This window comes from Scyliorhinus canicula, chromosome 24 (assembly GCF_902713615.1).
Source record: "Scyliorhinus canicula chromosome 24, sScyCan1.1, whole genome shotgun sequence".
NCBI classification, from domain to species: Eukaryota; Metazoa; Chordata; class Chondrichthyes; order Carcharhiniformes; family Scyliorhinidae; genus Scyliorhinus; species Scyliorhinus canicula.
In genome coordinates, this window is record NC_052169.1 from 25058493 (window position 1) to 25085966 (window position 27474).

Genomic DNA, 27474 nt, shown 5'->3' on the forward strand with positions numbered 1-27474 from the left:
AAACCCTTCCCCGCGTTCCCAGCCGAGAAACCCTTCCCGCTTCCCGCCCAGAAACCCCTCACCACGTTCCCGCCCAGAAACCCTTCCCCGCGTTCCCGCCCCAGAACCCTTCCCCGCGTTCCCCCCACCCCCCCCCCCCCCCAGAAACCCTCCCGCGTTCCCGCCCGAAACCCTCACCGCGTTCCCGCCCAGAAACCCCTCACCACGTCCTGCCCAGAAACCCCTCCCCCGCGTTCTGCCCAGAAACCCTTCCCCGCGTTCCCACCCAGAAACCCTTCCCCGCGTTCCCACCCAGAAACCCTTCCCCGCGTTCCAACCAGAAACCCTTCCCCGTGTTCCGACCCAGAAACCCTTCCCCGCGTTCCCTCCCAGAAACCCCTCATCGCGTTCCCGCCCAGAAACCCTTCCCCGCGTTCCCGCCCAGAAACCCCTCACCACGTTCCCTCCCAGAAACCCTTCCCCGCGTTCCCGCCCAGAAACCCCTCCCCGCGTTCCCGCCCAGAAACCCCTCCCCCCGTTCCCCTCCCAGAAACCCCTCACCCCCTTCCCCCCCAGAAACCCCTCACCCGTTCCCCGCCCAGAAACCTCCCCGCGTTCCCGCCCAGAAACCCTTCCCCGCGTTCCCGCCCAGAAACCCTTCCCCGTGTTCCCACCCAGAAACCCCTCACCACGTTCCCGCCCAGAAACCCCTCATCGCGTTCCCGCCCAGAAACCCTTCCCCGCGTTCCCGCCCAGAAACCCTTCCCCTGCGTTCCCACCCAGACACCCTTCCCCGCGTTCCCCCAGAAACCCTTCCCCGCGTTCCCACCCAGAAACCCTTCCCCGCGTTCCCGCCCAGAAACCCTTCCCCGCGTTCCCGCCCAGAAACCCCTCACCGCGTTCCCGCCCAGAAACCCTTCCCCGCGTTCCCGCCCAGAAACCCTTCCCCGCGTTCCCGCCCAGAAACCCTTCCCCGCGTTCCCGCCCAGAAACCCTTCCCCGCGTTCCCACCCAGAAACCCTTCCCCCCGTTCCCTCCCAGAAACCCTTCCCCGCGTTCCCGCCCAGAAACCCTTCCCCGCGTTCCCGCCCAGAAACCCTCCCCGTTCCCGCCCAGAAACCCTCACCGCGTTCCCTCCCAGAAACCCTTCCCCGCTTCCCGCCCAGAAACCCTCCCGCGTTCCCGCCCAGAAACCCTCACCCGTTCCCTCCCAGAAACCCTCCCACGTTCCCGCCCAGAAACCTCACCGCGTTCCCTCCCAGAAACCCTTCCCCGCGTTCCCGCCCAGAAACCCCTCACCGCTTCCCGCCCAGAAACCCTTCCCCGCGTTCCCGCCCAGAAACCCTTCCCGCGTTCCCCCAGAAACCCCTCACCACGTTCCCGCCCAGAAACCCTTCCCGGTTCCAGCCCAGAAACCCTCACCGCGTTCCCGCCCAGAAACCCTCCCCGCGTTCCCGCCCAGAAACCCTCCCACATTCCCGCCCAGAAACCCTTCCCGCGTTCCCGCCCAGAAACCCTTCCCCGCGTTCCCGCCCAGAAACCCTTCCCGTTCCCTCCCAGAAACCCCTCACCACGTTCCCGCCCAGAAACCCCTCACCGCGTTCCCTCCCAGAAACCCTTCCCCGCATTCCCGCCCAGAAACCCCTCACCACGTTCCCGCCCAGAAACCCTTCCCCGCGTTCCCGCCCAGAAACCCTTCCCCGCGTTCCCACCCAGAAACCCCTCACCACGTTCCCGCCCAGAAACCCTTCCCCGCGTTCCCACCCAGAAACCCCTCACCACGTTCCCACCCAGAAACCCCTCACCACGTTCCCACCCAGAAACCCTTCCCCGCGTTCCCACCCAGAAACCCCTTCCCGCGTCCCTGCCCAGAAACCCCTCACCGCGTTCCCACCCAGAAACCCCTCACCACGGTCCCACCCAGAAACCCCTTCCCGTGTCCCCGCCCAGAAACCCCTCACCACGACATCCACAGACGTTAGGTACGTAGCGATTAGGTTGTTTTACTGGCACCTAGCTGACATTGTCCTGCAAATATAGCTAGTGTAAAGCTCTAAAAAAAGTACAAATCAACTTTGGTTCACAGACACGTGTGCCTTTGAATCCAGAACTCAATATGGTTTTGTTTACCTTGTATCTTGATATCAGCAATTCTGAAATCTTCATCACACACAACCATGTTCAATGCCCCTAGCTCAACAGAAAACTTCAGATCAAACACATCGACTGCCGCGTCTATAGATACTAAATACAAAAACATTGATTAATCAGTAAGTTGAAAGAATACAACCAAAAGTAACTGTTACAAATCACAATATATAAACTTGCTTATTTCGATCTAAATGCTGAATCTGACAACATTGATTTTTTTTTATTTATTTACGGGATGTTGTGGGTCACTGGTTAGGCCAACATTTATTGCCCTTCATTGCATTTCAGAAGGTACTGGCGAGTTGCCTTCTTGAGCTGCTGCAGTCCCTGAGGTCTACTTACACCCACAGCGCTGTTCGCGAGGGAGTTCCAGGATTTTGACCCAGCGACAATGAAGGAACGGCCGGTATATTTCCATGTCATTTCATTTTTTTTTCAGGATGGTGAGTGGCTCAGAGGAGAACTTGCAGATGGTAGTGGTCGTGGGTTTGGAAGGTGCTGCCTCAGGAACCTTGGTGAGTTGCCGCAGTGCATTTTGTAGATGGTACACACGGCTGACACTGTTCGTCGGTGGTGGAGGGACTGAATGTTTGTGGATGGGGTGCCAATCAAGCACGACTGCTTTGTCCTGGATGGTTGTTGGAGCTGCACTTTTCCAGGCAAGTGGAGGGTATTCCATTACATTCCTGACTTGTGCCTTGTAAATGAAGGACAGGCTTGGGGTGGTAAGTTATACGCCGCAGGATTCCCAACCTATGAACTGCTCTGGTAGGCACAGTATTTATATGGCTAATCCAGTTCAGTTGCCACATATGGCAAAAACTTACATTGATATTATGCCTCCAATGTAGTGAAACATCTCAATAATAATCTTTATTATTGTCACAAGTAGGCTTACATTACCACTGCAATGAAGTTACTGGGAAAATCTCCGAGTTGCCATAAACTCTGGCGCCTGTTCGGGGACACAGAGGGAGACTTCAGAATGTCCAAATTACCTAATAGCACGTCTCTTGGGACTTGTGAGGGGAAACCGGAGCACCCGGAGGAAACCCACGCAGACACGGGGAGAAAGTGCAGACTCCGCACAGACAGGCCCAAGACGGGAATCGAGCCTGGGACCCTGGAGCCGTGATGCAACAGTGCTAACCACTGTGCATCAGGACAAGGTTTGCAACAAAATGAAAGAGATTCGGACAGGTGACCAAACAAACGAAGAGTGCTAGGTTTTTGACAGAGTCTTAAAACGAGTGATACAAATTTTAAAAGCTTATAAATGGCCGACAAGGATGTGCCATTTTACCATTACTTAGTAAAATACAGTAAACTTATGGTAGTGAGGTGTTACAGGTAAGCAGTGCAAAACATGGCAGCAAATTGGCAAAGCTTGGGTTCTCAGCTATGATTCTCAGTCCACACAAGTTGCTGTTTAAGCCACATCATTTTGGGGTAGCAATGAACAGTTAACAAAAGTTTCCCTATCGAGGAGGGGTTGGAAAAAGAGAGGGAGACACATCCAAGCTGCTGTGCGCACAGGGTTTGGAAAGTACTGACCGAGTTAGAAGCATATCACTCACTTACAGGTGATGTATGAGTAAGCAAAGAGAGAACAAGGGCAGCACAGTGGTTACCACTGCTGCCTCATAGCACCAGGGATCCGCGTTCAATTCCTGCCATGGGTCACTGTCTGTGTGGAGTTTGCACTTTCTCCCCGTGTCTGCGTGGGTTTCCTCCGGATGCTCCGCTTTCCTCCCACAGTCCAAAGATGTGCAGGTGAGGTGGATTGGTCACAGGAACATAGGTATAAAGAGCAGAAGTCGGCAATTCAGCCCCTCGAGCCTGCTCCGCCATTCAATCAGATCCTGGCTGATCCCTTCCTGGTCTCAAATCCACCTCCCCACCTGTTCCCCATATCCCTTTAACCTGTTTTTTAAAATCAATAATATATCTATCTCCTTCTTGAAACAATTTAATGACTCAGATTCCACCGCACTATGGGCAACAAGTTCCACAAATTCACCACACTCAGTTCTAAATCTACTGCCTCTCACCCTGTATCCATGACCTCTCATTCCAGGTTTCCCCACAAGAGGGAACATTGGGTCTACATTTACTTTATCAACCCCATTTAGCATTGATACACTCCGATCAGATCACCTCTCATCCTTCTAAACTCCAGCGAGTATAATCCCAAACTGTTTAATTTCTCATATCGATTCCTTCATCCCCGCCATGCCAAATGGCCGCTAAGTGTCCAAAGGTGTGCAGGTTAGGTGGGATTGAGGGAATAGGACAGGGAAAGGGGCCTAGGTGGGGTGCTCTTTCGGAGGGCTGGTGCTGGCTCGAAGGGCCAAAGGCCCTCCTTCTGTACTATACGGATTCTAAGAACGGCAAATAGGAATTTTCCCTCAAAACTATTTCCTTAATGATGTAAGAAAGGGAACCCAGCATTGCTGAGGTCGTATTTATAATGTGGAGCTCAAATTGTAATTCCATCTGGAAGCAGATCGTCCACAATTATTTTCCCCCATGAGCTGTAGATGGAAAGAGGAAAATGGCTCCACAATCCTGACCTGTGTGTACGATGCAGGCCAACATTCAAGGAAGTATGTTTCAAAGATGAATCACGCCTCATTGTAGATGATATGATACCACTTGATAGGATCCTCCCATTAGAACATTATCCTGAAGATAATTCAGTCTGTAACTCCAAAATTACTGAACACAGGGAAGGATTGAGTAGCAACAGCAACTTGATTTACAATCCACTATGGGGAAAAATTTCACTATTCACAGCAGAATTTAGCAAACACTAAAGCCACATTTAGGTTTTACTCTCCGAAGCAACCTGCTCAAATCGCTCTCCAAACAACTTGAGCATTATTTCTGCACAAATGAAGCAATAAAAAGGACTGCAGGATGGAAACTGAAAGTTTATGAAAAGCGCACACACGTGCACCATTAATTCAAGGCAGAATTCAGCCTCCCTTCTTCCAAACCTACCTGCTTTTGGCAAAGTCTCCTTCTCCAGGTCTGTGCTTGGTTTTGATTCACGATCCTTATCAATGTTACTTGATGGGAACACAGCGGCTATAAAGTTCATGGTCGATAGCAAGGCTTGTGAATGCAGGATCAGATCAAGGGAAGAGAAGGCAACCTGGCATCAAAACAAGGGATTTCATTATTTCACATGATTCCATTTGATGCCCAATTAAACCGCAACATGACGAGAAAACAACATGACTCCTGCTCCTAGTTCTTATGTTCTTATGAAACGCCAAACAACAAACAGTTAAAACTAAGCTCCAGGTATTATATAGTGAATAATCCAAATTTACGTCAAATGCTCATTATATAAACAACGTTAGTCTTACAATTGGCAGTGGGAACCTGGGAAATCATAGAATCCCTACAGTGCAGAAAGAGGCCATTCTGCCCATCAAGACTGTACCAACCCTCTGATAGAGCACCCTTCCTCAGCCCACTCCCCCTTACAAATTAATTTGTGAGAAAGCCCCGAAGAAAAAAACTAATGGAATCGACACATCCAAACTTATAAAGGGTGCGGTACCTACCAAAACGCTTCCGAGCTCAAAACTATTTATTTTCAATGAACATGTGAAGACTATTATAGATTACGGAGTACGGAATTGGGGAACAAAGAACAAACAAAGAAAAGTACAGCACAGGAACAGGCCCTTCGGCCCTCCAAGCCTGTGCCGACCATGCTGCCCGTCTAAACCAAAATCTTCTGCACTTCCGGGGTCCGTATCCCTCTATTCCCATCCTATTCATATAGATGTCAAGATGCCACTTAAACGTCACTATCGTCCCTGCTTCCACCACCTCCTCCGGCAGCGAGTTCCAGGCACCCTCTACCCTCTGTGTAAAAAAACTTGCCTCGTACATCTCCTCTAAACCTTGCCCCTCGCACCTTAAACCTATGCCCCCTAGTAATTGACCCCTCTACCCTGGCAAAAAGCCTCTGACTATCCGCTCTGTCTATGCCCCTCATAATTTTGTAGACCTCTTATCAGGTCGCCCCTCAACCTCCGTCGTTCCAGTGAGAACAAACCGAGTTTATTCAAGGAAAGGGAAGCAAAGCGAGTGAAAACCTTGCGGGATAGAAGGCGCAGTTCAGGCCAACTTCTCAGGAATGGTTGGAAGCAGAAAGAGGGGTTCGACAGATCTCGGTTCTGGGTCATTTCTGTTTATGGTGTGGATCTAGGACTGGAGAGAAATGCTATCTAAATAGCAGCTGATGTAAAAATAGACGCCAAAATACATAATTCCAATGGAAACTGCAAAGAATGGACAAAATTAGATGGACAAAAAGGCAGTAGACGCAATTTAATATCAGTGTGCTTGGATTAGACAATAAAGCAAAAATGCTCATTTGAACGGGTGAGGCTGAGGGATGTCATAGAGCAGAGGTGCTTTTGAGTTTGGATTTACAGGAGCACCTCTATTAGAAAAGCTGATGGCTGCTGGGTTTATAACACAAAGTATAAAACCAAGATGGAAGGGTGGATCTGTGTAAAACGTTAACACAGCATGTTGTACCTTCAGTTTCTGCTCAGTGCTCTCATAAGCACTCTTGAAATGTGGTCCATTTCGATCCGCCTGTGAACAAAACAAATAAAGAAAATCACACCCATGTCAAGTTCAAAGAAATGTAAAAACATTGTCGGCTCTTTGAAAGATAGGCAATTAGTCCCACTTTCCCGCTCCTTCCTCACCTCCCTGAAAATATTACAATTGACGTCGCTTTCTTCTTCTACAGTCATTCTCCCAATTCACAGGAATGTTTTTTAAATTCATTTACTGGATGTGGCCGTCGTTGGTTAGGCCAGCATTTCTTGCCCATTCCTGGTCGTTAAACCCATTTATATAAAAAAAACATGTTCAACCTCAATTGGAGTAGTGTGTCCAATTCTGGGTACCATATTTCTGGAAGGCTATGGAGGCATTACACAGCGGAGAAAATAATAGAACCCTTATCGTGCAGAAGGAGGCCATGAGCCCATCGAGTCTGCACCGACCCACCAAAAGAACACTTTACATAGGCCAACTTTCCAGCCCTGTCCCCATAACCCCATCTAACGAGCATGTCTTTGGACACTAAGGGGAAATTTAACATGGCCAATCTACCTAACCGGCACACCTTTGGACTGTGGGAGGAAATCCGAGCACCCGGAGGAAACCCACGCAGAAACGGGGAGAACGTGCAAACTGCACACAGTACACCCAAGGTTGGAATTGAACCCGGGTCCCTGGCATTGTGAAACAGCAGCGCTAAACCATTGTGCCACTCATAAGATTCATGAGAATGGTTCCAGAGATGAGGGACTGGAGTTACGTAGATAGATTGGAGAAGCCGGGACTGTTCTCGCCGGGGAGGAGAAGGTTGAGAGGAGATTTGATGAAATGCAAAAATGAAAATGAAAACCGCTTATTGTCACAAGTAGGCTTCAAATTAAGTTACTGTGAAAAGTCCCCAGTCACCACATTCCGGCGCCTGTTCGGGGAGGCTGGTACGGAAATTGAACCGTGCTGCTGGCCTGTCTTGGTCTGCTTTCAAAGCCAGCGATTTAGGCCTGTGCTAAACAGCCCCCTTAAACAGCTCAAAATCATGAGGGATCCAGACAGAGTCGTTTTGGAGAAACTGCTCCCATTGGTGGAAGGATCAAGATTGAAGGGAATTGGCAAAACAAACAATAGCGACATGGGGGGAAATTTTGCTCAGCAGTGAATGGTTGGGATATGGAACACACTGCCTGAGAATGGGGTGCAGGCAGATTCAATTGCTGGAGTCAAAAGCGAATTGGATCATTACCTGAAAAAGTAAACTGTGCAGGGTATGGGGAAAAGGCAGGGGAGTGGCATTAAGTGGGAACTGCTCCAGCCGTGTGCCAGCACAGGCAAGGTAGGCCGAATGGACTACTTCCGTGCTGGAACCATTCTGTGATCCGCTGCAGCAGCCCATTTTGATTAGAATGTACTCAGCCAGCAGCTTAAGTCACAAGGTCAGCACCAGCTAGTTGTCCAGCCTGATTACCCAGGGGGTGTAGTCCAGAATTATAGGATCAGGTGCTCGCCCCTCAAAGGGTCACAATTTTCTGCAGTTAATCTCCAGCTTTTGTTCTAAAATTGGGTAAGAAGGGATGGGGCAGGCCCACGAGGTGCAAAGGAAAAGGCTTCCAGAGGGCCTGGCATGGATACCATTCTGAAGCAAAAGCAGCTTTGGGTATGAAATCAACAAAATCTGCGGAGTGCCACAAAATGCTGGTGGTTATTAACTCAGACGTTAGTCAGTTTGTTGGGTTCTTGATTTTCATGCCCATCACTTTAGTGGTACTCATGCTTTGATATTTGACATGTTCTACAAGTTTTTAATGTGCCATCAGAGTACCTTCTCTTCAGAGTAGTTACAATAACAGGTAACATTTCTCCCCCGGAGGGGTGCCAAAGTCAATCAAAGAATTATCGACTTTTGCTTCCCAGGATTCAAATCTTCAAAAAATGATTGTGACCTAATGCGAATGTTCTGATAAGCTTTCCCACTGCTCGACAAAAGACCGGCTCTGTGGTCCCAATGGGCGCTCCTCGCCAGTGGTCCCATTGTACGACCATGGAAGCTAATTTACTGTATCAGGAGGCAGCTGGAGAAACAACAGGGGCTGATGCTGCTGGGATGTCGCATAAAGGCGCCAACAAAACTGGGTGGAGCTTTGCTTGGCCTCCGAGTCTCCACCGGTTGGGAGGTCCAGTCCGCCCATTATGAATGTGCCACCATCAGACCTGCTCAGGGCGTCAAATCTTTAATGAAAAGTTCTCAGTAATTCAAAGGCATAACATCAGGCAGAGCTTTACCGGAAAGCAAGTATGTTTTTTTTTGTTAGCCAGCTGCCATAAACTAGAGGAACCAGTTGGTGATTTTACTTTGTCCTGGAAAAGGAAGTCTCGAAAAGCTAACCTACAAATTCATGAACAGGTGTTGGGGCCTGCGGAATTAAAAACCCTCCAAAATTCTCAAAAAGCCTCAGGAAAATAAATCTGGAATGGAAAATGAGCTAAAAATGACGCTCTATCTCATGTTCAACCAGGCTAGTTCCCGAGTGGGCAGGCTGGAGTTTTTGCAACAGGAGGGGAGGCAAAAACCTGTTATAGCCACAACATTATACAGCATGGTAATGGGAAATTACCATGGTAATGGGAAACTTCCAACAGCCACAGCGAGAGTATTGTATGCAGTTCTGAAATCCACATTACAGGAGGGATGTGTTAACACTGGAAAACTGGATAGGGTGCAGAGGAGATTTACCAGGATGTTGCCTGGGCTGGAGAGTTTTAGCTCTGAAGAGAGATTGGATAGACTGTACTTTTTTCCTTGGAGTAGAGGAGTCAGAGAGGGACGTGATTGAGATGTATAGAATTAAGAGGGGGGTAGATAGAGTAGACAGGATCCCTCCCCTTGGTGGTGGGATCAATGACCGGGGGAATAGATTTAAGGTGAGGGGCAGGAGGTTTAGAGGGGATGTGAGGAAAAACCTTTTTTCACCCAGAGGGTGGTGGGAGTTTGGAATTCACTGCTTGAAAGGGTGGTGGAGGCAGAGACCCTCATAACACTGAATTAGTATTTAGATGTGCACTTGCGATCCCAAGGCAAACAAGGCTATGGGCCAAGTGCTGAAAAATGAGATTAGAACAGTTAGGTGGTTGGTTTTGACCAGTGCAGATGCGATGGGCCAAAAGGCCTTTTCTGTGCTGTAGACCTCTTATGAATCTCTGAGTCCACCTGGTTTTCATAGAATTTACAGTGCAGAGGGAGGCCAGTCGGCCCATCAAGTCTGCACCGGCTCTTGGAAAGAGCACCCTACCCAACCGCACCCCTCCACCCTATCCCCATAACCCATTAACCCCAACCAACACGAAGGGCAATTTTGGACACTGCGGGCAATTTATCATTGCCAATCCACCTAACCTGCACATCTTTGGACTGTGGGAGGAAACCGGAGCACCCGGAGGAAACCCACGCAGACACGCGGAGGCTGTGCAGACTCCGCACAGTGTCCCAGCGGGGAATCGAACCTGGGACCCTGGAGCTTTGAAGCAATTGTGATAATCACTGTGCTACCATGCTGCCTGATGAATCCAAGCAGCTTATAACAGTATCTGCTGGGCTCACTCAGCAATTAGGACAAGTTGGACAAGTGGGATTTGAGTTTCTTCGTCATATTAAGGTAGGCTGGGGTTGACTAGTAGTTTGTGTTTAAATTGCACTTTTCTGAAGAGTGAGGCACATTTCAGGCACTCTTTCCCACGGTGGTGGTGGTGGTTTAGGGTCTAAGGTTTAAGGTCCGTGGGGCAAAGTTTAGAGGAGATGGGCGCGGCAGATTTTTGTTTGACACAGAGGGTGGTGAGTGCCTGGAACGTGTTGCCAGGGGAGGTTGTGGAAGCAGATACATTAACGGCGTTCAAAAGGCATCTTGACAAACACATGGATAGCATGGGTATACAGGGATACTAGGAAGTGCTGAGAGTTTTGGCAAAGATTGGTATCATGACCGGTACAGGCTTGGAGGGCCGAAGGGCCTGTTCCTGTGCTGTATTGTTCTTTGTTCTTAGCTGGAAACTCTACCTTAATATATTGCACTTTCAGAAGATCAGCTCCAGGTTTGTCTGAAGAATTGATCAAGTTAATAGGTTTGTTCTTGGAATCTGCAACAAAATAAAACGTAGTGAGCTTTCCATCAACCTAGATTTCAATAGGTTACATTTTATAACTATAAATAGACTTCCAAAAATAGAACACAATAATAGAGACAACAGGGGTGAAAAAACCCAATAAAATTTACACAGGAAGCCCAGGGTGTCACTGGGACAAGTAAATTATTTAAACACCGTGTGCATAAAATATGAAGAGCCAACATGGTCACGCAACTGCTTTTGCAGATTGGGTTTCATGGAATCCCGACAGTGCAGGAGGACAACATTTGGCCCATCAAGTCTGCACCAACCCTCTGAAAGAGCATCCTACCTAGGCCCACACTCCTGCCCTATCCCCGTAACCCCACTAAACCTTCGGACACTTAAGGGGCATTTTGCATGGCCAATCCACCTAACTCGCAGATCTTTGGACATTAACGGGCAATTTAGCCCAGCGAATCCACCTAATTTGCACATGATTGGACTGTGGGAGGAAAGAGGAGGGCCCGGAGGAAACCCACGTCACCCAAGGCCGGAATCGAACTTCGGTCCCTGGCGCTGCGAAGCAGCAGTGCTAACCAATGTGCTACAGGTTGTTGTTTTTTTTGGAGTAATTCACATATTTCATATGCCAGATCAAATTTGTCTGAATAGATAGCAGCAACTTTGTGCAACGGATCTTTTTTTATAATAAATTAAGAGCACCCAATTATTTTTTTCCCCAATTAAGGGGTAATTTAGCGTGGCCAATCCACCTACCCTGTACATCGTAGGGTTCTGGGGGCGTGACCCACGGAGACACAGGGAGAATGTGCAAACTCCATACGGACAGTGACCCAGGGCCGGGATCGAACTCGGGTCCTCAGCGCGGTGCTAACCACTGTGCCACCCTTGTGCAATGAACATACGAAATAGGATCAGGAGTAGGCCATCTGGCCCCTCGAGCCTGCTCCGCCATTCAATGAGATCATGGCTGATCTTTTGTGGACTCAGCTCCACTTTCCGGCCCGAACACCATAACCCTTAATCCCTTTATTCTTCAAAAAACTATCTATCTCCATTTTAAAAACATTTAATGAAGGAGCCTCAACTGCTTCACTGGGCAAGGAATTCCATAGATTCACAACCCTTTGGGTGAAGAAGTTCCTCCTAAACTCAGTCCTAAATCTACTTCCCCTTATTTTGAGGCTATGCCCCCTAGTTCTGCTTTCACCCGCCAGTGGAAACAACCTGCCCGCATCTATCCTATCTATTCCCTTCATAATTTTATATGTTTCGATAAGATACCCCCTCATCCTTCTAAATTCCAACGAGTACAGTGTCAGTCTACTCAACCTCTCCTCATAATCCAACCCCTTCAGCTCTGGGATTAACCTAGTGAATCTCCTCCACACACCCTCCAGCGCCAGTACGTCCTTTCTCAGGTAAGGAGACCAAAACTGAACACAATACTCCAGGTGTGGCCTCACTAACACCTTATATAATTGCAGCATAACCTCCCTAGTCTTAAACTCCATCCCTGGACAAAATTCCATTTACCTTCGTAATCACCTGTAAACAAACTTTTTGCGACTCATGCACTACCATACCCAGGTATCTGCACAGCAGCAGGTTTTAATATTTTATCATTTAAATAATAATCCCTTTTGCTGTTATTCCTACCAAATTGGATAACCTCACATTTGTCAACATTGTATTCCATCTGCCAGACTCCAGCCCATTCACTTAACCTATCCAAATCCCTCTGCAGACTTCCGGTATCCTCTGCACTTTTTGCTTTACCACTCATCTTAGTGTCGTCTGCAAACTTGGACACATTGCACTTGGTCCCCAACTCCAAATCATCTATGTAAATTGTGATCAATTGTGGGCCCAACACTGATCCCTGAGGGACACCACCAGCTACTGACTGCCAACCCTAGAAACACTCATTAATCCCCACTCTTTGCTTTCTATTAATTAACCAATCCTCAATCCATGCTACTACTTTACCATTGACGCCATGCATCTTTATCTTATGCAGCAACCTTTTGTGTGGCACCTTGTCAAAGGCTTTCTGGAAATCCAGATATACCACATCCATTGGCTCCCTGTTATCTACTGCACTGGTAATGTCCTGAAAAAATTCCACTAAATTAGTTAGGCACGATCTGCCCTTTATGAACCCATGCTACGTCTGCCCAATGGGACAATTTTCATCCAGATGCCTCGCTATTTCTTCCTTGATGATAGATTCCAGCATCTTCCCTCCTACCGAAGTTAAGCTCACTGGCCTATAATTACCCGCTTTCTGCCTACCTCCTTTTTTAAACAGTGGTGTCATGTTTGCTAATTTCCAATCCACCGGGACCACCCCAGAGTCCAGTGAATTTTGGTAAATCATCATTAGTGCATCTGCAATTTCCCTAGCCATCTCTTTTAGCACTCTGGGATGCATTCCATCAGGGCCAGGAGACTTGTCTACCTTTAGCCCCATTAGCTTGCCCATCACTCCCTCCTTCGTGATAACAATCATCAAGGTCCTCACCTGTCATAGCCTCATTTCTATCAGTCGCTGGTATGTTATTTGCGTCTTCCAGTGAAGACCGCCCCAAAAAACCTGTTCAGTTCCTCAGCCATCTCCTCATCACCCATTATTAAAACTCCCTTCTCATCCTCTAAAAGACCAACATTTACCTTAGCCGCTCTTTTTTGTTTTATATATTTGTAGAAACTTTTACTATCTGTTTTTATATTCTAAGCAAGTTTACTCTCATAATCTATCTTACTCTTCTTCAAAGCTTTTTAAGTAGCTTTCTGTTGCCCCCCCAAAAGATTTCCCAGTCCTCTAGTCTCCCACTTATCTTTGCCACTTTGTATGTTTTTTCCTTCAATTTGATACTCTCCCTCATTTCCTTAGATATATCCATGGTCCAATTTCCCTCTTTCTACCGTCCTTCCTTTTTGTTGGTATAAACCTTTGCTGAGCACTGTGAAAAATAGCTTGAAAGGTTCTCCATTGTTCAACTGTTTCACCATAAAGTCTTTGCTCCCAGTCTACCTTAGCTAGCTCTTCTCTCATCCCATTGTAATCTCCTTTGTTTAAACACAAAACACTAGTGTTGATTTTACCTTCTCACCCTCCAACTGTATTTTAAATTCCACCATATTGTGATCGCTCCTTTGGAGAGGATCCCGAACTATGAGATCATGAATCAATCCTGTCTCATTACACAGGACCAGATCTAGGACCGCTTGTTCCCTCGTAGGTTCCATTACATACTGTTCTAGGAAATTATTGTGGATACATTTCGTAAACTCCTCCTCAAGGCTGCCTTGACCGACCTGATTAAACCAATCGACATGTAGATTAAAATCCCCCATGATAACTGCTGTACCATTTCTACATGCATCAGTTATTTCTTTGTTTATTGCCTGCCCCACCATAACGTTACTATGTGGTGGCCGATAGACGACTCCTATCAGTGACTTTTTCGCCTTACTATTCCTGATTTCCACCCAAATGGATTCAACCTTATCCTCCATAGCACCGATGTCATCCCTTACTATTGCCCGGATGTCATCCTCAAATAACAGAGCTGCACCACCTCCCTTACCATCCACTCTGTCCTTCCGAATAGTTTGATACCCTCGGATATTTAACTCCCAGTCGTGACCATCCTTTAACCAATGGATCTATCTAAATCTTGCAAGGACTTTATTTCATTTGTTTTCACATGAAACACAACTGCAGGTTGTTGTTTAGTTCAGAATTCTGTATCAGAGTGCTCCGAAAAAATCTGAGCCAATTGATTTGTCTATTAATGAACTGGGTTCACAGCTTCTGTATTGGACTGTTAGACAACAGTAGTTATAAGAGTGGTTGTAAATGGTATAATTCTATACTATACATTCACCTGGAATGGCTCACATTCGACATTCTGAAATGATCCCAGAAACGTAAAATTCCTGCCCGCTACCCAGAATTAGCCCAGCAAGACACAGCACAAAGGTCAGCAAAACTAAACTTCATATTCAATACATCAGCAATTTGGCAACAAATTGAAAAAGGAATGGGACTCATTGCAGAAGTGTAAAATTCAGGTTTATACAGAAAGTCAGTAATAAATCGAGGAAGAGGGCAGCACGGCGGTGCAGTGGTTAGCACTGCGGCCTCACGGCGCCAAGGTCCCAGGTTTGATCCCGGCTCTGGGTCACTGTCCGTGTGGAGTTTGCACATTCTCCCCGTGTCTGCGTGGGTTTCGCCCCCACAACCCAAGGATGTGCAGGGTGGGTGGATTGGCCACACTAAATTGCCTCTTAATTGGAAAAAATGAATTGGGTACATTAAATTTTTTTTAAATGGGAAAAAAAAAATCGAATAAGGAATCGAGGGAAATCTTCTTCACTCAGATTGGCGAGAATATGGAACTTGCCTCCAAGTAGTTGAGGTGAATACGACAGAAGCATTCTAGAGGAAGTACAGGAGGGAAAAAGAAATAGGAGCTCTTTTGATCGAGTAAGTTGAAGGAGGAAGGTTAATCGGAAGGAAAACACTGACATGTTGAGTTAAACAATCTATTTCAGTGCTGTAAAGATTCTACCCAAGGTCGAGTGTTTACACTGCACTGCTCAGAGTGCATGCTGTACTGCGTTCCGCACAGTGCAGAACAAAGTAACCCACTGGCATCGTAGTGCATACAGAGGGGACCAATAAGTCTGAACCTAAAGGCTTTGAGAACATCAAGCACTGTTACAAGTGAAAAACAGTGAACTCTTTCACCTTCAGTATACATCTTAATATTTGATGTAAAGTTAGATTACTTGCAAGCAAGTCTACATCCCATATCCCTCAATTCCCCGAGATCAGATATCGGCCTACCTCAGCTTTAAATATATTACATAGAACATAGAACGATACAGCGCAGTACAGGCCCTTCGGCCCACGATGTTGCACCGACATGGGAAGTCAAAAACTAACCTACACTATGCCATTATCATCCATATGCTTATCCAATAAACTTTTAAATGCCCTCAATGTTGGCGAGTTCACTACTGTTGCAGGTAGGGCATTCCACGGCCTCACCACTCTTTGCGTAAAAAACCTACCTCTGTCCTATATCTATTACCCCTCAATTTATGGCTATGTCCCCTCGTGCTAGCCACCTCCATCCGCGGGAGAAGGCTCTCACTGTCCACCCTATCTAACCCTCTGATAGAACATAGAACATAGAACAGTACAGCACAGAACAGGCCCTTCGGCCCTCAATGTTGTGCCGAGCCATGATCACCCTACTCAAACCCACCCTATACCCGTAACCCAACAACCCCCCCCCTAACCTTACTTCTTTTTTTTTTAGGACACTACGGGCAATTTAGCATGGCCAATCCACCTAACCCGCACATCTTTGGACTGTGGGAGGAAACCGGAGCACCCGGAGGAAACCCACGCACACAGGGGGAGGACGTGCAGACTCCACACAGTGACCCAGCCGGGAATCGAACCTGGGACCCTGGAGCTGTGAAGCATTTATGCTAACCACCATGCTACCCTGCTGCCCCTTTTTGTATGCCTCTATTAAGTCACCTCTTAAGCTTCTTCTCTCTAACGAAAACAACCTCAAGTCCATCAGCCTTTCCTCATAAGATTTTCCCTCCATACCAGGCAACATCCTGGTAAATCTCCTCTGCACCTGTTCCAAAGCTTCCACGTCCTTCCTATAATGAGGCGACCAGAACTGTACGCAATACTCCAAATGCGGCCGTACCAGAGTTTTGTACAGCTGCAACATGACCTCATGGCTCCGGAACTCAATCCCTCTACCAATAAAGGCCAACACACCATAGGCCTTCTTCACAACCCTATCAACCTGGGTGGCAACTTTCAGGGATCTATGTACATGGACACCGAGATCCCTCTGCTCATCCACACTGCCAAGAATCTTACCATTAGCCAAATATTCCACATTCCTGTTACTCTTTCCAAAGTGAATCACCTCACACTTCTCTACATTAAACTCCATTTGCCACCTCTGAGCCCAGTTCTGCAGCTTATCTATGTCCCTCTGTAACCTGCAACATCCTTCCACACCGTCTACAACTCCACCAACTTTAGTGTTGTCTGCAAATTTACCCACCCAACCTTCTGTGCCCTCCTCTAGGTCATTTATAAAAATGACAAACAGCAACGACCCCAGAACAGATCTTTGTGGTACGCCACTCGTAATGAACTCCATTCTGAACATTTCCCATCAACCACCACCCTCTGTCTTCTTTCAACTAACCAATTTCTGATCCACATCTCTAAATCACCCTCAATCCCCAGCCTCCGTATTTTGTGCAATAGCCGACCGTGGGGAACCTTATCAAACGCTTTACTGAAATCCATATACACCACATCAACTGCTCTACCCTCGTCTACCTGTTCAGTCACCTTCTCAAAGAACTCGATAAGGTTTGTGAGGCATGACCTACCCTTCACAAAACCATGCTGACTATCCCTAATCATATTATTCCTATCTAGATGATTATAAATCGTATCTCTTATAATCCTCTCCAAGACTTTACCCACAACAGACGTGAGGCTCACCGGCCTATAGTTACCGGGGTTATCTCTACTCCCCTTCTTGAACAAAGGGACCACATTTGCTACCCTCCAGTCCTCTGGCACTATTCCTGTAGCCAATGATGACATAAAAATCAAAGCCAAAGGCTCAGCAATCTCTTCCCTGGCTTCCCAGAGAATCCTAGGATAAATCCCATCCGGCCCCGGGGACTTATCTATTTTCACCTTGTCCAGAATTGCCAACACTTCTTCCCTACACACCTCAATGCCATCTATTCTAATAGCCTGGGTCTCAGCATTCTCCTCCACAATATTATCTTTTTCCTGAGTGATGGAGCTTGCGGAACCCTCGGGGTAGAGAATTCCTGAGATGCAGAACCCTGTGAGTGAAGTAATTTCCTCTTGCCTCAGTCCTAAATGATCAGCTCCATTACCTGGAGGCTGTGCCCAGTGTTTTAGATACCCCAACCAATGGAAACAATCTTTTATAAAATTGGTGGAGTTGCAGATAGCGAGGAGGATTGTCAGAGCACACAGCAAAATATAGATAGATTGGAGAGTTGGGCAGAGAAATGGCAGATGGAGTTCAATCCAGGCAAATGCGAGGTGATGCATTTTGGAAGATCTAATTCAAGAGCGGACTATATGGTCAATGGAAGAACCCTGGGGAAAATTGATGTACAGAGGGATCTGGGAGTTCAGGTCCATTGTACCCTGAAGGTGGCAACACAGGTTGATAGAGTGGTCAAGAAGGCATACGGCATGCTTGCCTTCATCGGACGGGGTATTGAGTACAAGAGTCGGCAGGTCATGTTACAGTTGTATACGACTTTGTTTAGGCCACATTTGGAATACTGCGTGCAGTTCTGGTTGCCACATTACCAGAAGGATGTGGATGCCTTGGAGAGGGTGCAGAGGTGGTTCACCCAGGATGTTACCTGGTATGGAGGGTGCTAGCTATGAAGAAAGGTTGAGTAGATTTGGATTGTTTTTGTTGGAAAGACGGAGGTTGAGGGGGGACCTGATTGAGATCTACAAAATTATGAGAGGTATGGACAGGGTGGATAGCAACAAGCTTTTCCCAAGAGTGGGGGTGTCAATTACAAGGGGTCACACGATTTCAAGGTGAGAGGGGGAAAGTTTAAGGGAGATGTGCGTGGAAAATTTTTTACGCAGAGGGTGGTGGGTGCCTGGAACGCTTTGCCAGCGGAGGTGGTAGAGGCGGGCACGATAGCATCACTTAAGATGCATCTGGACAGATATATGAACGGGTGGGGAACAGAGAGAAGTAGATCCTTGGAAAATAGGCGACAGGTTTAGATAAAGGATCTGGATCGGCACAGGCTAGGAGGGCCGAAGGGCCTGTTCCTGTGCTGTAATTTTCTTTGTTCTTTGTTGTATAATAATAATCTTTATTGTCACATTACATTAATTAATGGCTTACATTAACACTGCAATGAAGTTACCGCGGAAATCCCCTAGTCGCCACATTCCAGCACCTGTTCGGGTACACAGAATGTCCAATTCACCTCACCTACACATCTTTGGACTGTGGGAGGAAACCGGAGCACCCGGAGGGAACCCACGCAGACACGGGGAGGATGTGCAGACCCCGCACAGACAGTGACCCAAGCCGGGAATCAAACCTGGGACCCTGGCACAATGCAGCAACACTGCTAACCACTGGGCTACTGTGCCGCCCACATTTCAGCCTCCACCCCATCAAGCCCCTTCACAATTCTGTAGGCTGCAAGAAGATCGCCTCTTATTCTTCTAAACTCCATAGAATACAAGCCCAATTTACTTTGCTGCCCTTGTCGGACAAACCCGGCAAGCCAGGGACCAATTTATCTCTCCTTTTTTTTTCACGATCTTCCAACTTATTGTCCCACCTGTAAATTCGCAGCAGTTCAAAGCGATTTTCTTCAAGTAGGCTGTTGCACTCAAATCATACTTCCTGACTTTGGTTTCAGTTCCCAGTTGCATCACATGAAACGTGAGAAATGAGCTCTTCTGCTTGTTAATTTGTTTTGTTAATTCCACCACAACCTGAAATTACAACAGAACAGATTTACTGGTCTCAACAGCATGCTGACTTTAGTCACTATCGTATTCGAAATGATTAATAAACAGCAACCATTTAATACTGGCTTCGAAAACATCATTATCTCCACTGTTTCCCTTCTTTTACCCAACCTTAAAATTGTAGGATGAAGCTGTGGATGGGACCAGTCAATTGAAATGTTGCTCTGATCAGTGGGTGCGAGGGTAAGCCAGATGGTGGCAGTATTTCACCACTGAACTACAGTTCTACCGTTGACAGTGACATATATAAATCTACACAATTAAAACCAAGAATCGTCTGCATATTTGTCTCATATTGCATGACTATAATGAGCCTCTAACATTGCGGACTCGTCTACGTGATACCACAGAACAATCAGATCCTCAAAGTAATGTCGCCATCGTCCCATAGGTCAGGCATTGTCAAACTCGGGGGCGCGACCCATGGGTGGGTCGCGGGAGGGTCACGGAGCCGTCCGCCACGGCGCTCCCGATCGCGCAAATCCATGCGAAACAACCGCAGCAGCCGGCTTTTAATAATGCCGGCTGCATGCGGCCTTCAAAATGGCCAGGAACAGATAAAAAAATATTCGGCCGCACTGCCCAATCATCGGTGCATATGCGCAAAACAGGACAAGATGGGCCGAATGGCCTCCTTTTATGGTTCTGTTAACTGGTCAATGAGCTCACTGCTCTTTGTGGCATCGGTAACTACCTGTTGTCTTCAACTAAAAAAAGTAATTTCTAAAGCGCATTTTAAGACCTCCCAAAGCATGTCACAGACACATGAACTAATTCAGATGTGTGCTACGAGGTTGTCATGTAGGGAAACGTCAGCCAGTTTGGGAACAGCAAGGTCTCACAAACAGAAAAAGGGACAAATATGTTTAGCGGAGATATGAATATTATCCAGGACAAATGAGAATTCACCTGCTCCTCTCCAAAGCAACGCCATGGGAATTACTGGGCAGGCAGGGCCTTGGCTTAATGTTACAGCCAAAAGATGGCACCCATGCCAGCTCTGGACGTTGATCCCACAGCCAACTGACCGAGAGTGCCATAGTGAGCCGTGGTTAACAACAAGATCGATCAAGTTTCTCCACTCTTCCTTCCAGCACACAGTACCTTATCCCAATTTATCATCTGTCCCTCCGACATGGTTTAATGCTACTGTAAATTTTGTTTTTTGGGCCTTTACACCTGTCACCACCCCCCCGATCCCCATCCATCCCCTGCATGCCCCCTCCCCACCTCCTCTCCAATATCCTGGTGTCTAATTGATTTGACCAAGTTGTATTGTATCCCTGAAACCAGGCTGGGGTTAATTCAGCTACCTGCACTGCACAGCACGATGGCACAAGACTTGTACCACACAATGGTTGTGAAGTTAATCCTTTAATGTACAAGTATTAAAGCTTTTAAATGTTAATTTTGTCAACTTGACACAGATTTACAGAAAAAAAGGGACTGGAAAGTTAGCCACACAACTGGCATCAACCACCAGTTGGAATTTTTAAAATTTTGATATGCTGTTTCCCCACTGCAACTGTTCCAAATAGTACAACAGCGTTCTTCATCTCATAAAACGTGCAGCTAAGTGTTTAGGTAAGAGTTACAGAGTTACAGCACAAGGCTAATAAACAAGCTTCTGTGAGGCCTCCACTGTGCGATCCATTGCAGGTTATTGAAACTTCGCACGTTAATGATACACAACTCACCTCTTTGATTTCAAAGTTCAGCTGAACGTTGACACTTTCATTTGGCTCTCCTTTCATCATCTCCAAAAGGTGACTTGCTGCGGAGCTCTCATTTCCCACACTCTTTTCAGACTTAGCCACCTCTTTGGGATCTCTGGGTTTTTCTGTACATTCATCAACACATAAACTGTTAGGAGCCTACTTTACACAGCAATGCTGAAGATCGACATCTTATTAAAGCAGTACAACCAAGGGCCTCTTTGATTTGCATCTGCATACGCACACATCTGCACACGGATGATCGATCAAAAATGTTTACCACTTGAAGCATTTAACCTATTTAAAAATCCTCCGCCATGATTTTAACTAGTTTTTAACCTGGCACCATTTAACCAAGGTGTGGGAAATACAATTTGAAGAAAAAAGGGCTTTTTTTTTAAAAAGAGAAAAAGCAATCCCTCAATAAAAACATTTTGTTCATGTTTTTACTCCATCATTTCCACAGGAATATGAAGACTGTAGCCCATAATTTGTTTAAATATAAATTTAGAGTACCCAATTTCTTTTTCCAATTAAGGGGTAATTTAGTGTAGCCAATCCACCTACCCTGCACATCTCTGGGTTGTGGGGCAAGACCCACGCAGACACAAGGAGAATGTGCAAACTTCACAGGAAGAGTGACCCAGGGCTGGGGTCGAACCCGGGTCCTTAGTGCTATGAGGCAGCAGTGTTAACCACTGCACCACCATGTTGCCCTCTGCAGCCCATAAATCCCGATAATTTTATATTGGTTATGTTTCTGGTCGAATTTTGTGTTTTGCCACTATTCTTCATATCGACAGAGCTTCTGACTGTATTGTAAAAGGTAAAGGAGATGAAGAATAAACAAAGTCACTAAAATGAAAGGGTGAGACCTGTTGGGGAGGGAGGTGGTATTTGCACTATGTTTATATTTTCATGTATGTTGTTTATATTAGTGCAGTTACAATGCCAAAAAAACCTCAATAAAATGTTTATTAAAAAAAAAATGAAAGGGTGGAAATCATTCTAACTCACCCTCAAATTAAAGGCGCAGGTGTATATTTAACCCAAGTGCTCAATTAAACAGCTTACAACATTGCAGGCTTTTCAACTTCAAATACAACAAAGCCAGTTCTGCGTAAGCACTGGGCAATTAAAGTTAGAGCTCCTTCAGCAACGTCATCCTTAATCGGATGTTTAAACTTAGGTCAAACGTTATCAGCTTTTACACATAACTGTGGCACCAGAGAGCAAGGGGAGGGGAAAAAAAAACTGTGTCATCGGGAAATAATCAACAACAAAAAACCGCTCTCAGGAGGCTGCACCGCAATAGAAATTACATGGAAAAACAGGTTTTTTGTCGGTCACTTTTTCATTCAAATGGCAATGTTTTAGGACTTCAAACACAGGGTGTAGTGGAAATAATATTTTTCACCAACTGAATATCTGTCATTACTTTTTCCATTATCCTTCAGTGTTTTCGTTGCACTTGGTTCCTTGCTGCCTTCACCAAGGTTTTGCTGAAAAACCTTCATCAGAACAGTGAGATCTTCTTCACTCAGAACAATCTGAAACAGGAAAATAAGATGAAGTTGAACAGAGCTCCAACAGATAGGTAACACTCTGTTCTGAAATGCTAACTACAATTATGCCTCTCCCGGAGGCGGAGAGATGAATTTTCATCTTGCTTTCCCAGATATGATCGCCAGTAACCAGAGCAGTCTGGCTCCTTGAGCCTGCTGTGTCATTCACTGAGATCATGGCTGATTTTACGGTGGCCTTAATCCCACTTTCTTGCCTGCCCCCAATGACCTCTGACTCCCGTGTGGATCAGCCTTGAATATATTCAATCTCTTCCATCGGGCAGGAGCTACAAAAGTCTGCGAGCACCCACTAACGGGTTCAAAAAATTGGGACAATGGACTGGAGAGCCTCCCTCCGAATTTTAAGATTCAATGCTCAGGGGAATAATCTATGCCGTGTGTGGACATTCAGACCCACACTCCCTACTAATTATATTGTAGTGCTACCATTATGCTTCCTGCATAAAAATCCCGTGCAACCATAATTCTACCTTGCTACCGACCAAAAGGTAGGAGCGCCGAATAATAAAGGAAATCGGAGCCAGTGTTGGGGAGCATGGTTTGAAGCCTGGAATTGACTCAGTGAGGACAGCTGTTAGCAATGGATATCTGTGGCATTGGACTGCCACAAATGGAGAAGATTTCCCCCTCTTGGCCATCATTTAGGCAGTATTTTGATCCTTTATACTGTACTTCCCATGTGTGAATTAAGCCCTGGAACATGTTAGGGAAGGTTGTGTACATTAAGAAGGTATTGTTCACCATTGCAAACGACAAGCTTATCAAAAGCAGGAACACACACACACAGTTTAAAACAGTCATGCCTTTGAATGAGAGGAATTGCCAGATGGTTAAGTTTGATCAACACTCAGATGTGACTCAGCCACTGCAGTGACTTTATTGGTCAAATACATCTGTTCTCAATAAAAGTAACCGGATAAACACTTTATACTAATCAAACAAACTAGCAAGATGCCACAATATTATCCATACTTCTGCAGTAATACATTTTTTTATGCATCACACAAGCATCTGTACAGCATGGCAATCTGCACTTTGATGGTGTAAAGGAAGTTATGATTCAGGCTTTCTCCCAATGCACTGTCTACGCAGACAAGGTACTTCCCATTTCCAGGCCTGGACCTCCTCTCAACTGGAATCTGTCAATATCTCTGGGTTCATGAGTGAGGATGCCGCAGGCTTAATAACTTACCTTCTGCTAGCCTGTTGTGCACCAGAATGTTACGGAGATTGTGGATTGTGCAGTGTTGAATTCAATGCACAAAAAAGATTGCTATTTGATCAACAGCAAGGACACTAGTCGGGACTTTGGGAACCATGGTTTCCGTCTCTAATGGTTTAAGAAGAAAATATCAGCCAGGATTCCTACCACAAGGATTCTGTCTGGAAAATATCGACGTGATACAACCTCCCAAATCTAAATCCCACAAGCCAAGTTCATCAATAAAGAATTGGACAAGTTAGAGCTCAGCAAGGGAAATCAGATCGCGCGGGTTTCTAGCCATTCAGGAGTACTGTGAGTATATAATACAGCATTGTACGGGGCTTTCCAGTTTGTTCCCTGTCTATTCCCTTATTTCCCCTTTCTTTTATTTCTGCTGTTACATTTTTGATCCGTGGGTGTTTAATGGACCTGCGACTTTAACACTAAGCAACCTGCACCATTAATTCAAACAGGAAGATCCAAAATGCTGTGCTGGGTTAGATTGACACGAGTGGTGGCTCGGATTTATAGGTGTGGTTGGCGGCCAAGGGATGGGCCTGAAGGTGGTGCTCTGCCCTGTAACAGCTGGTGATTGGTTCTGTTCCCAGTGAAATGGTTCAGAGATCAGGCGGGATTTCAGTTTTGCTTTTGGCAGCGAAGGTAGAAAAGCTCTCTCTTTCCACTTTGTTTTCTCCACAAATAACCAGCGAATTCTCACTGTAGGGCCAAGGTGGGAAACAACTCTCTCTGTGCAGAAATGGCCGATGCAAGCAGAGACCAAAATCTGATAACCCTCTCTGCAGAGCAGGCTGGTCTGAAGCTCACCGAGAAAAGCTAACTACAAGGAAGATCATTACAGGCTGTAGGCCAGAGACTTCAAAGCACACTCATACTGTGAAGAAAATGCACTGAAGAACTCATCACTCAAACAAGGACTCATCTTTTGACCTTAATCCTCATTATTTTTTACCCCTTTTCACCCCTCTGTGTTTGTCTGTCTTGCATGTGTGGGTAAAGGACGGGGCAGTCAGAGGGAGGGGGCAGGTTCAGCTTGTCGTTAAGCAGCTGTACTTACTGCGCATTTCATATTTGTTCATGTTATAACTAAACAGTAATTGTCTTTAAACCTGGTGACTGTAATTATTGGGCAGCCAAGCGCCAAAGATTTGGGGTATTTTTATAACAATTTCTGGTTAATTTACTTGCGTTGAGACTCCAAGATAATTGAGGCTGGAATTGACCAGGCACTAGCCCAGGGTGTCGGAGTAGCATGTTGACTATCAATAGGTCCAACTAGATGTATAACCTTCCAGGCCAGAACAAGCATATGACAAAAAAATTGAGAACACTGTAAAACATGCTGTTACCCACATTCATAGTCTTCAAATGTCCTTTGATCTCCACATTCGGTATTTTAAGATACCAGTCTGCTGCCAAGTTTCTTTGCATGGTGAGCTGTAAGTTGATGGGCTGCAGCATTTGAATGTCAAGCTGAGGTGAACTGGTCTGTAGGACGGTCCTGATGGAAAAACGTAGGTGAATCACTGCACCACCAAGTAAATCTCACCAAGTGCAACGTGAAAGTCATCAACCATTTCCTTTCACACCAATAAGATAACTGCTTTAATCCATCTGACTGTGGACTATGGCTTCAAATGATTTACAATTTTACGCCAATTTTGGGGGTAGTGGGGGTAGGACGAGATTGATCATCCCTCCCATTTTTCCATCTGAAATCGCCCGAGGGCATTTCCTTCCCTGAACCTCTCCATCTCGAAGTTCCTCAAAAATTAATTGCTTCACTTCATTTATGCCGTGCTGGTCAGATACATGTGAAACACTTAATGTATTCTAATAATCCTATTCAATCATTGGAAGGTACAATAAATGGATGCCTAACAGCCCAGAACATTTTAATTATTAGCAAAATCCTGGGCTGAAAGCAATCGGATATATAAAACACACTGGACCACAAGATATAGACATTTAACTTTACCTCGAAAGTTTCAGCTGTGTTAGGCGAACATCCATGATGTCCATCACAGGTGGTACCGAGAACCCCTCACCCGGGATCAGAGTGAATCTATTCTGAACGGTAATCAAACCCAAATCTGCCACCACAGCGTTCATGGAGATGGAGGACTCGGGGATGATGATGACTGGAGCTTTCAAATTGATGTCCATCGCCAGTCGGAAACTCTTCTGAGCAAAATCCTTCACGCTAGAGGCAGCTTTTTCTGCAGCCTGCGCTGTGGCAGCGCTTAACGCTTCCTTGGCCGTTTGGAAGTTGTCGAAGAAGTTCTGCAACAGAACAGTTTGTATTCAAGAGATTTGATCATTTCCTGTTAAATGCATTCAGAGAAAAACTTTCCCTTCAGTAAATTGAAGTAAATGTGTTGGAGGTTTGAGAATTCTTTTGTTACCCAGAGAGTGGTGAAATTGTGGAATCCATTCCACAGGGAGCAATGGAAGAAAATAGTAAAATTGCATTTAAGGGCAAGTATGTGAGGGAGAAGGGAATAGATTGTTACCATGGCGGATTTAGATGAGGAAAGAGTGGTGGCACAGTGGCCAGCACTGCTGCCTCTCAGCGCCAGGGACCCGGGTTCAATTCCTGGTCTTGGATGATTCTGTGTGGGGTTTGCACTTTCTCCCAGTGTCTGCGTGGGTTTCCTCGAGATGTTCCGACTTCCTCCCACAGTCCAAAGATGTACAGGTTAGGTTAACTGGTCGTGCTAAATTGCCCTGAGTGTCCAAACGTTAGATGGGGTTACGGGGATAGGGTGGATGTGTGGGCCTAGGTAGGGTGTTCTTTCAGAGAATAGGTGCCGACTAGATGGGCTGAATGGCCTCCTTCTGTACTGGCATTATCTGATTCTATGGGGCTTAAAAGGACGAATGCCCTGTCTCTGTGCCATGAATACCGTGTCGTCCTCTACTCAGAAAATCAAGTTGTTTGCCAGTGCAAAGATCCCAGTGGTAAGTGCAAGACCACTGTTGGAGAGGAATCAGAACGAAGGTGAATGGACAAGCTGAACCTATTATCAGCGAATCAAAGGTGGAAAATTCTTCCAGCGGAGCAGGCAGAGAGGGGAGTGATTTTTTGGTAAGGAGAGCGGAGGGTAAGCTGAATTTTTGTTTTGCAACAAGTTTTTTTTCGGAGTTGTTTTTTTGTTTCAGAGCAGCAGGAAACCGGAAGTCGGCCGTGGGGGTTTCTGGGGAGATTTGTTAGTACCTGTAGATATGTTGGGCGGTTGCTAAACCCGAGACACTACACTTGTAGTGTCCCCCACCCTTCCAACTCCTCTAACCCAAGGGGTTGAGGGAATATCAGGTAAGCTCTTCCTTTCTTTTTCTTGTTTTATCTAGAGGGGATTGCAGGGAAGGCAGTGCAATATTTGAAGTAAGGAACGCCGTCAGTGTCCCTGCTGATTTCACCTGTGGGAAGTGCACCCATCTCCAGCTCCTCAGAAAACATGTTAGGGAACTGGAGCTGGAGCT

General features: G+C 46.3%; 1 protein-coding gene across 7 annotated transcripts in view; it reads right to left on the reverse strand.

Moving 5' to 3' along the window:
* Positions 1 to 27474, reverse strand: part of vps13c (vacuolar protein sorting 13 homolog C) — a 368173-nt gene that overhangs the window by 151474 nt on the left and 189225 nt on the right. For all 7 annotated transcript variants that reach the window (XR_005458698.1, XR_005458696.1, XR_005458697.1 and 4 more), the window contains 9 exons: positions 25970 to 26274; positions 25345 to 25492; positions 22622 to 22733; positions 21166 to 21308; positions 19276 to 19432; positions 10772 to 10851; positions 6694 to 6753; positions 5134 to 5287; positions 2110 to 2223 (listed from right to left, as the gene is read on the reverse strand). Coding sequence is in view for 4 of the 7 variants with exons in the window: in XM_038784422.1 (XP_038640350.1) it covers positions 2110 to 2223; positions 5134 to 5287; positions 6694 to 6753; positions 10772 to 10851; positions 19276 to 19432; positions 21166 to 21308; positions 22622 to 22733; positions 25345 to 25492; positions 25970 to 26274 (1273 nt within the window). In the remaining 3 variants the exon portion in view is untranslated. The remainder of the gene's footprint in view (positions 1 to 2109; positions 2224 to 5133; positions 5288 to 6693; positions 6754 to 10771; positions 10852 to 19275; positions 19433 to 21165; positions 21309 to 22621; positions 22734 to 25344; positions 25493 to 25969; positions 26275 to 27474) is intronic.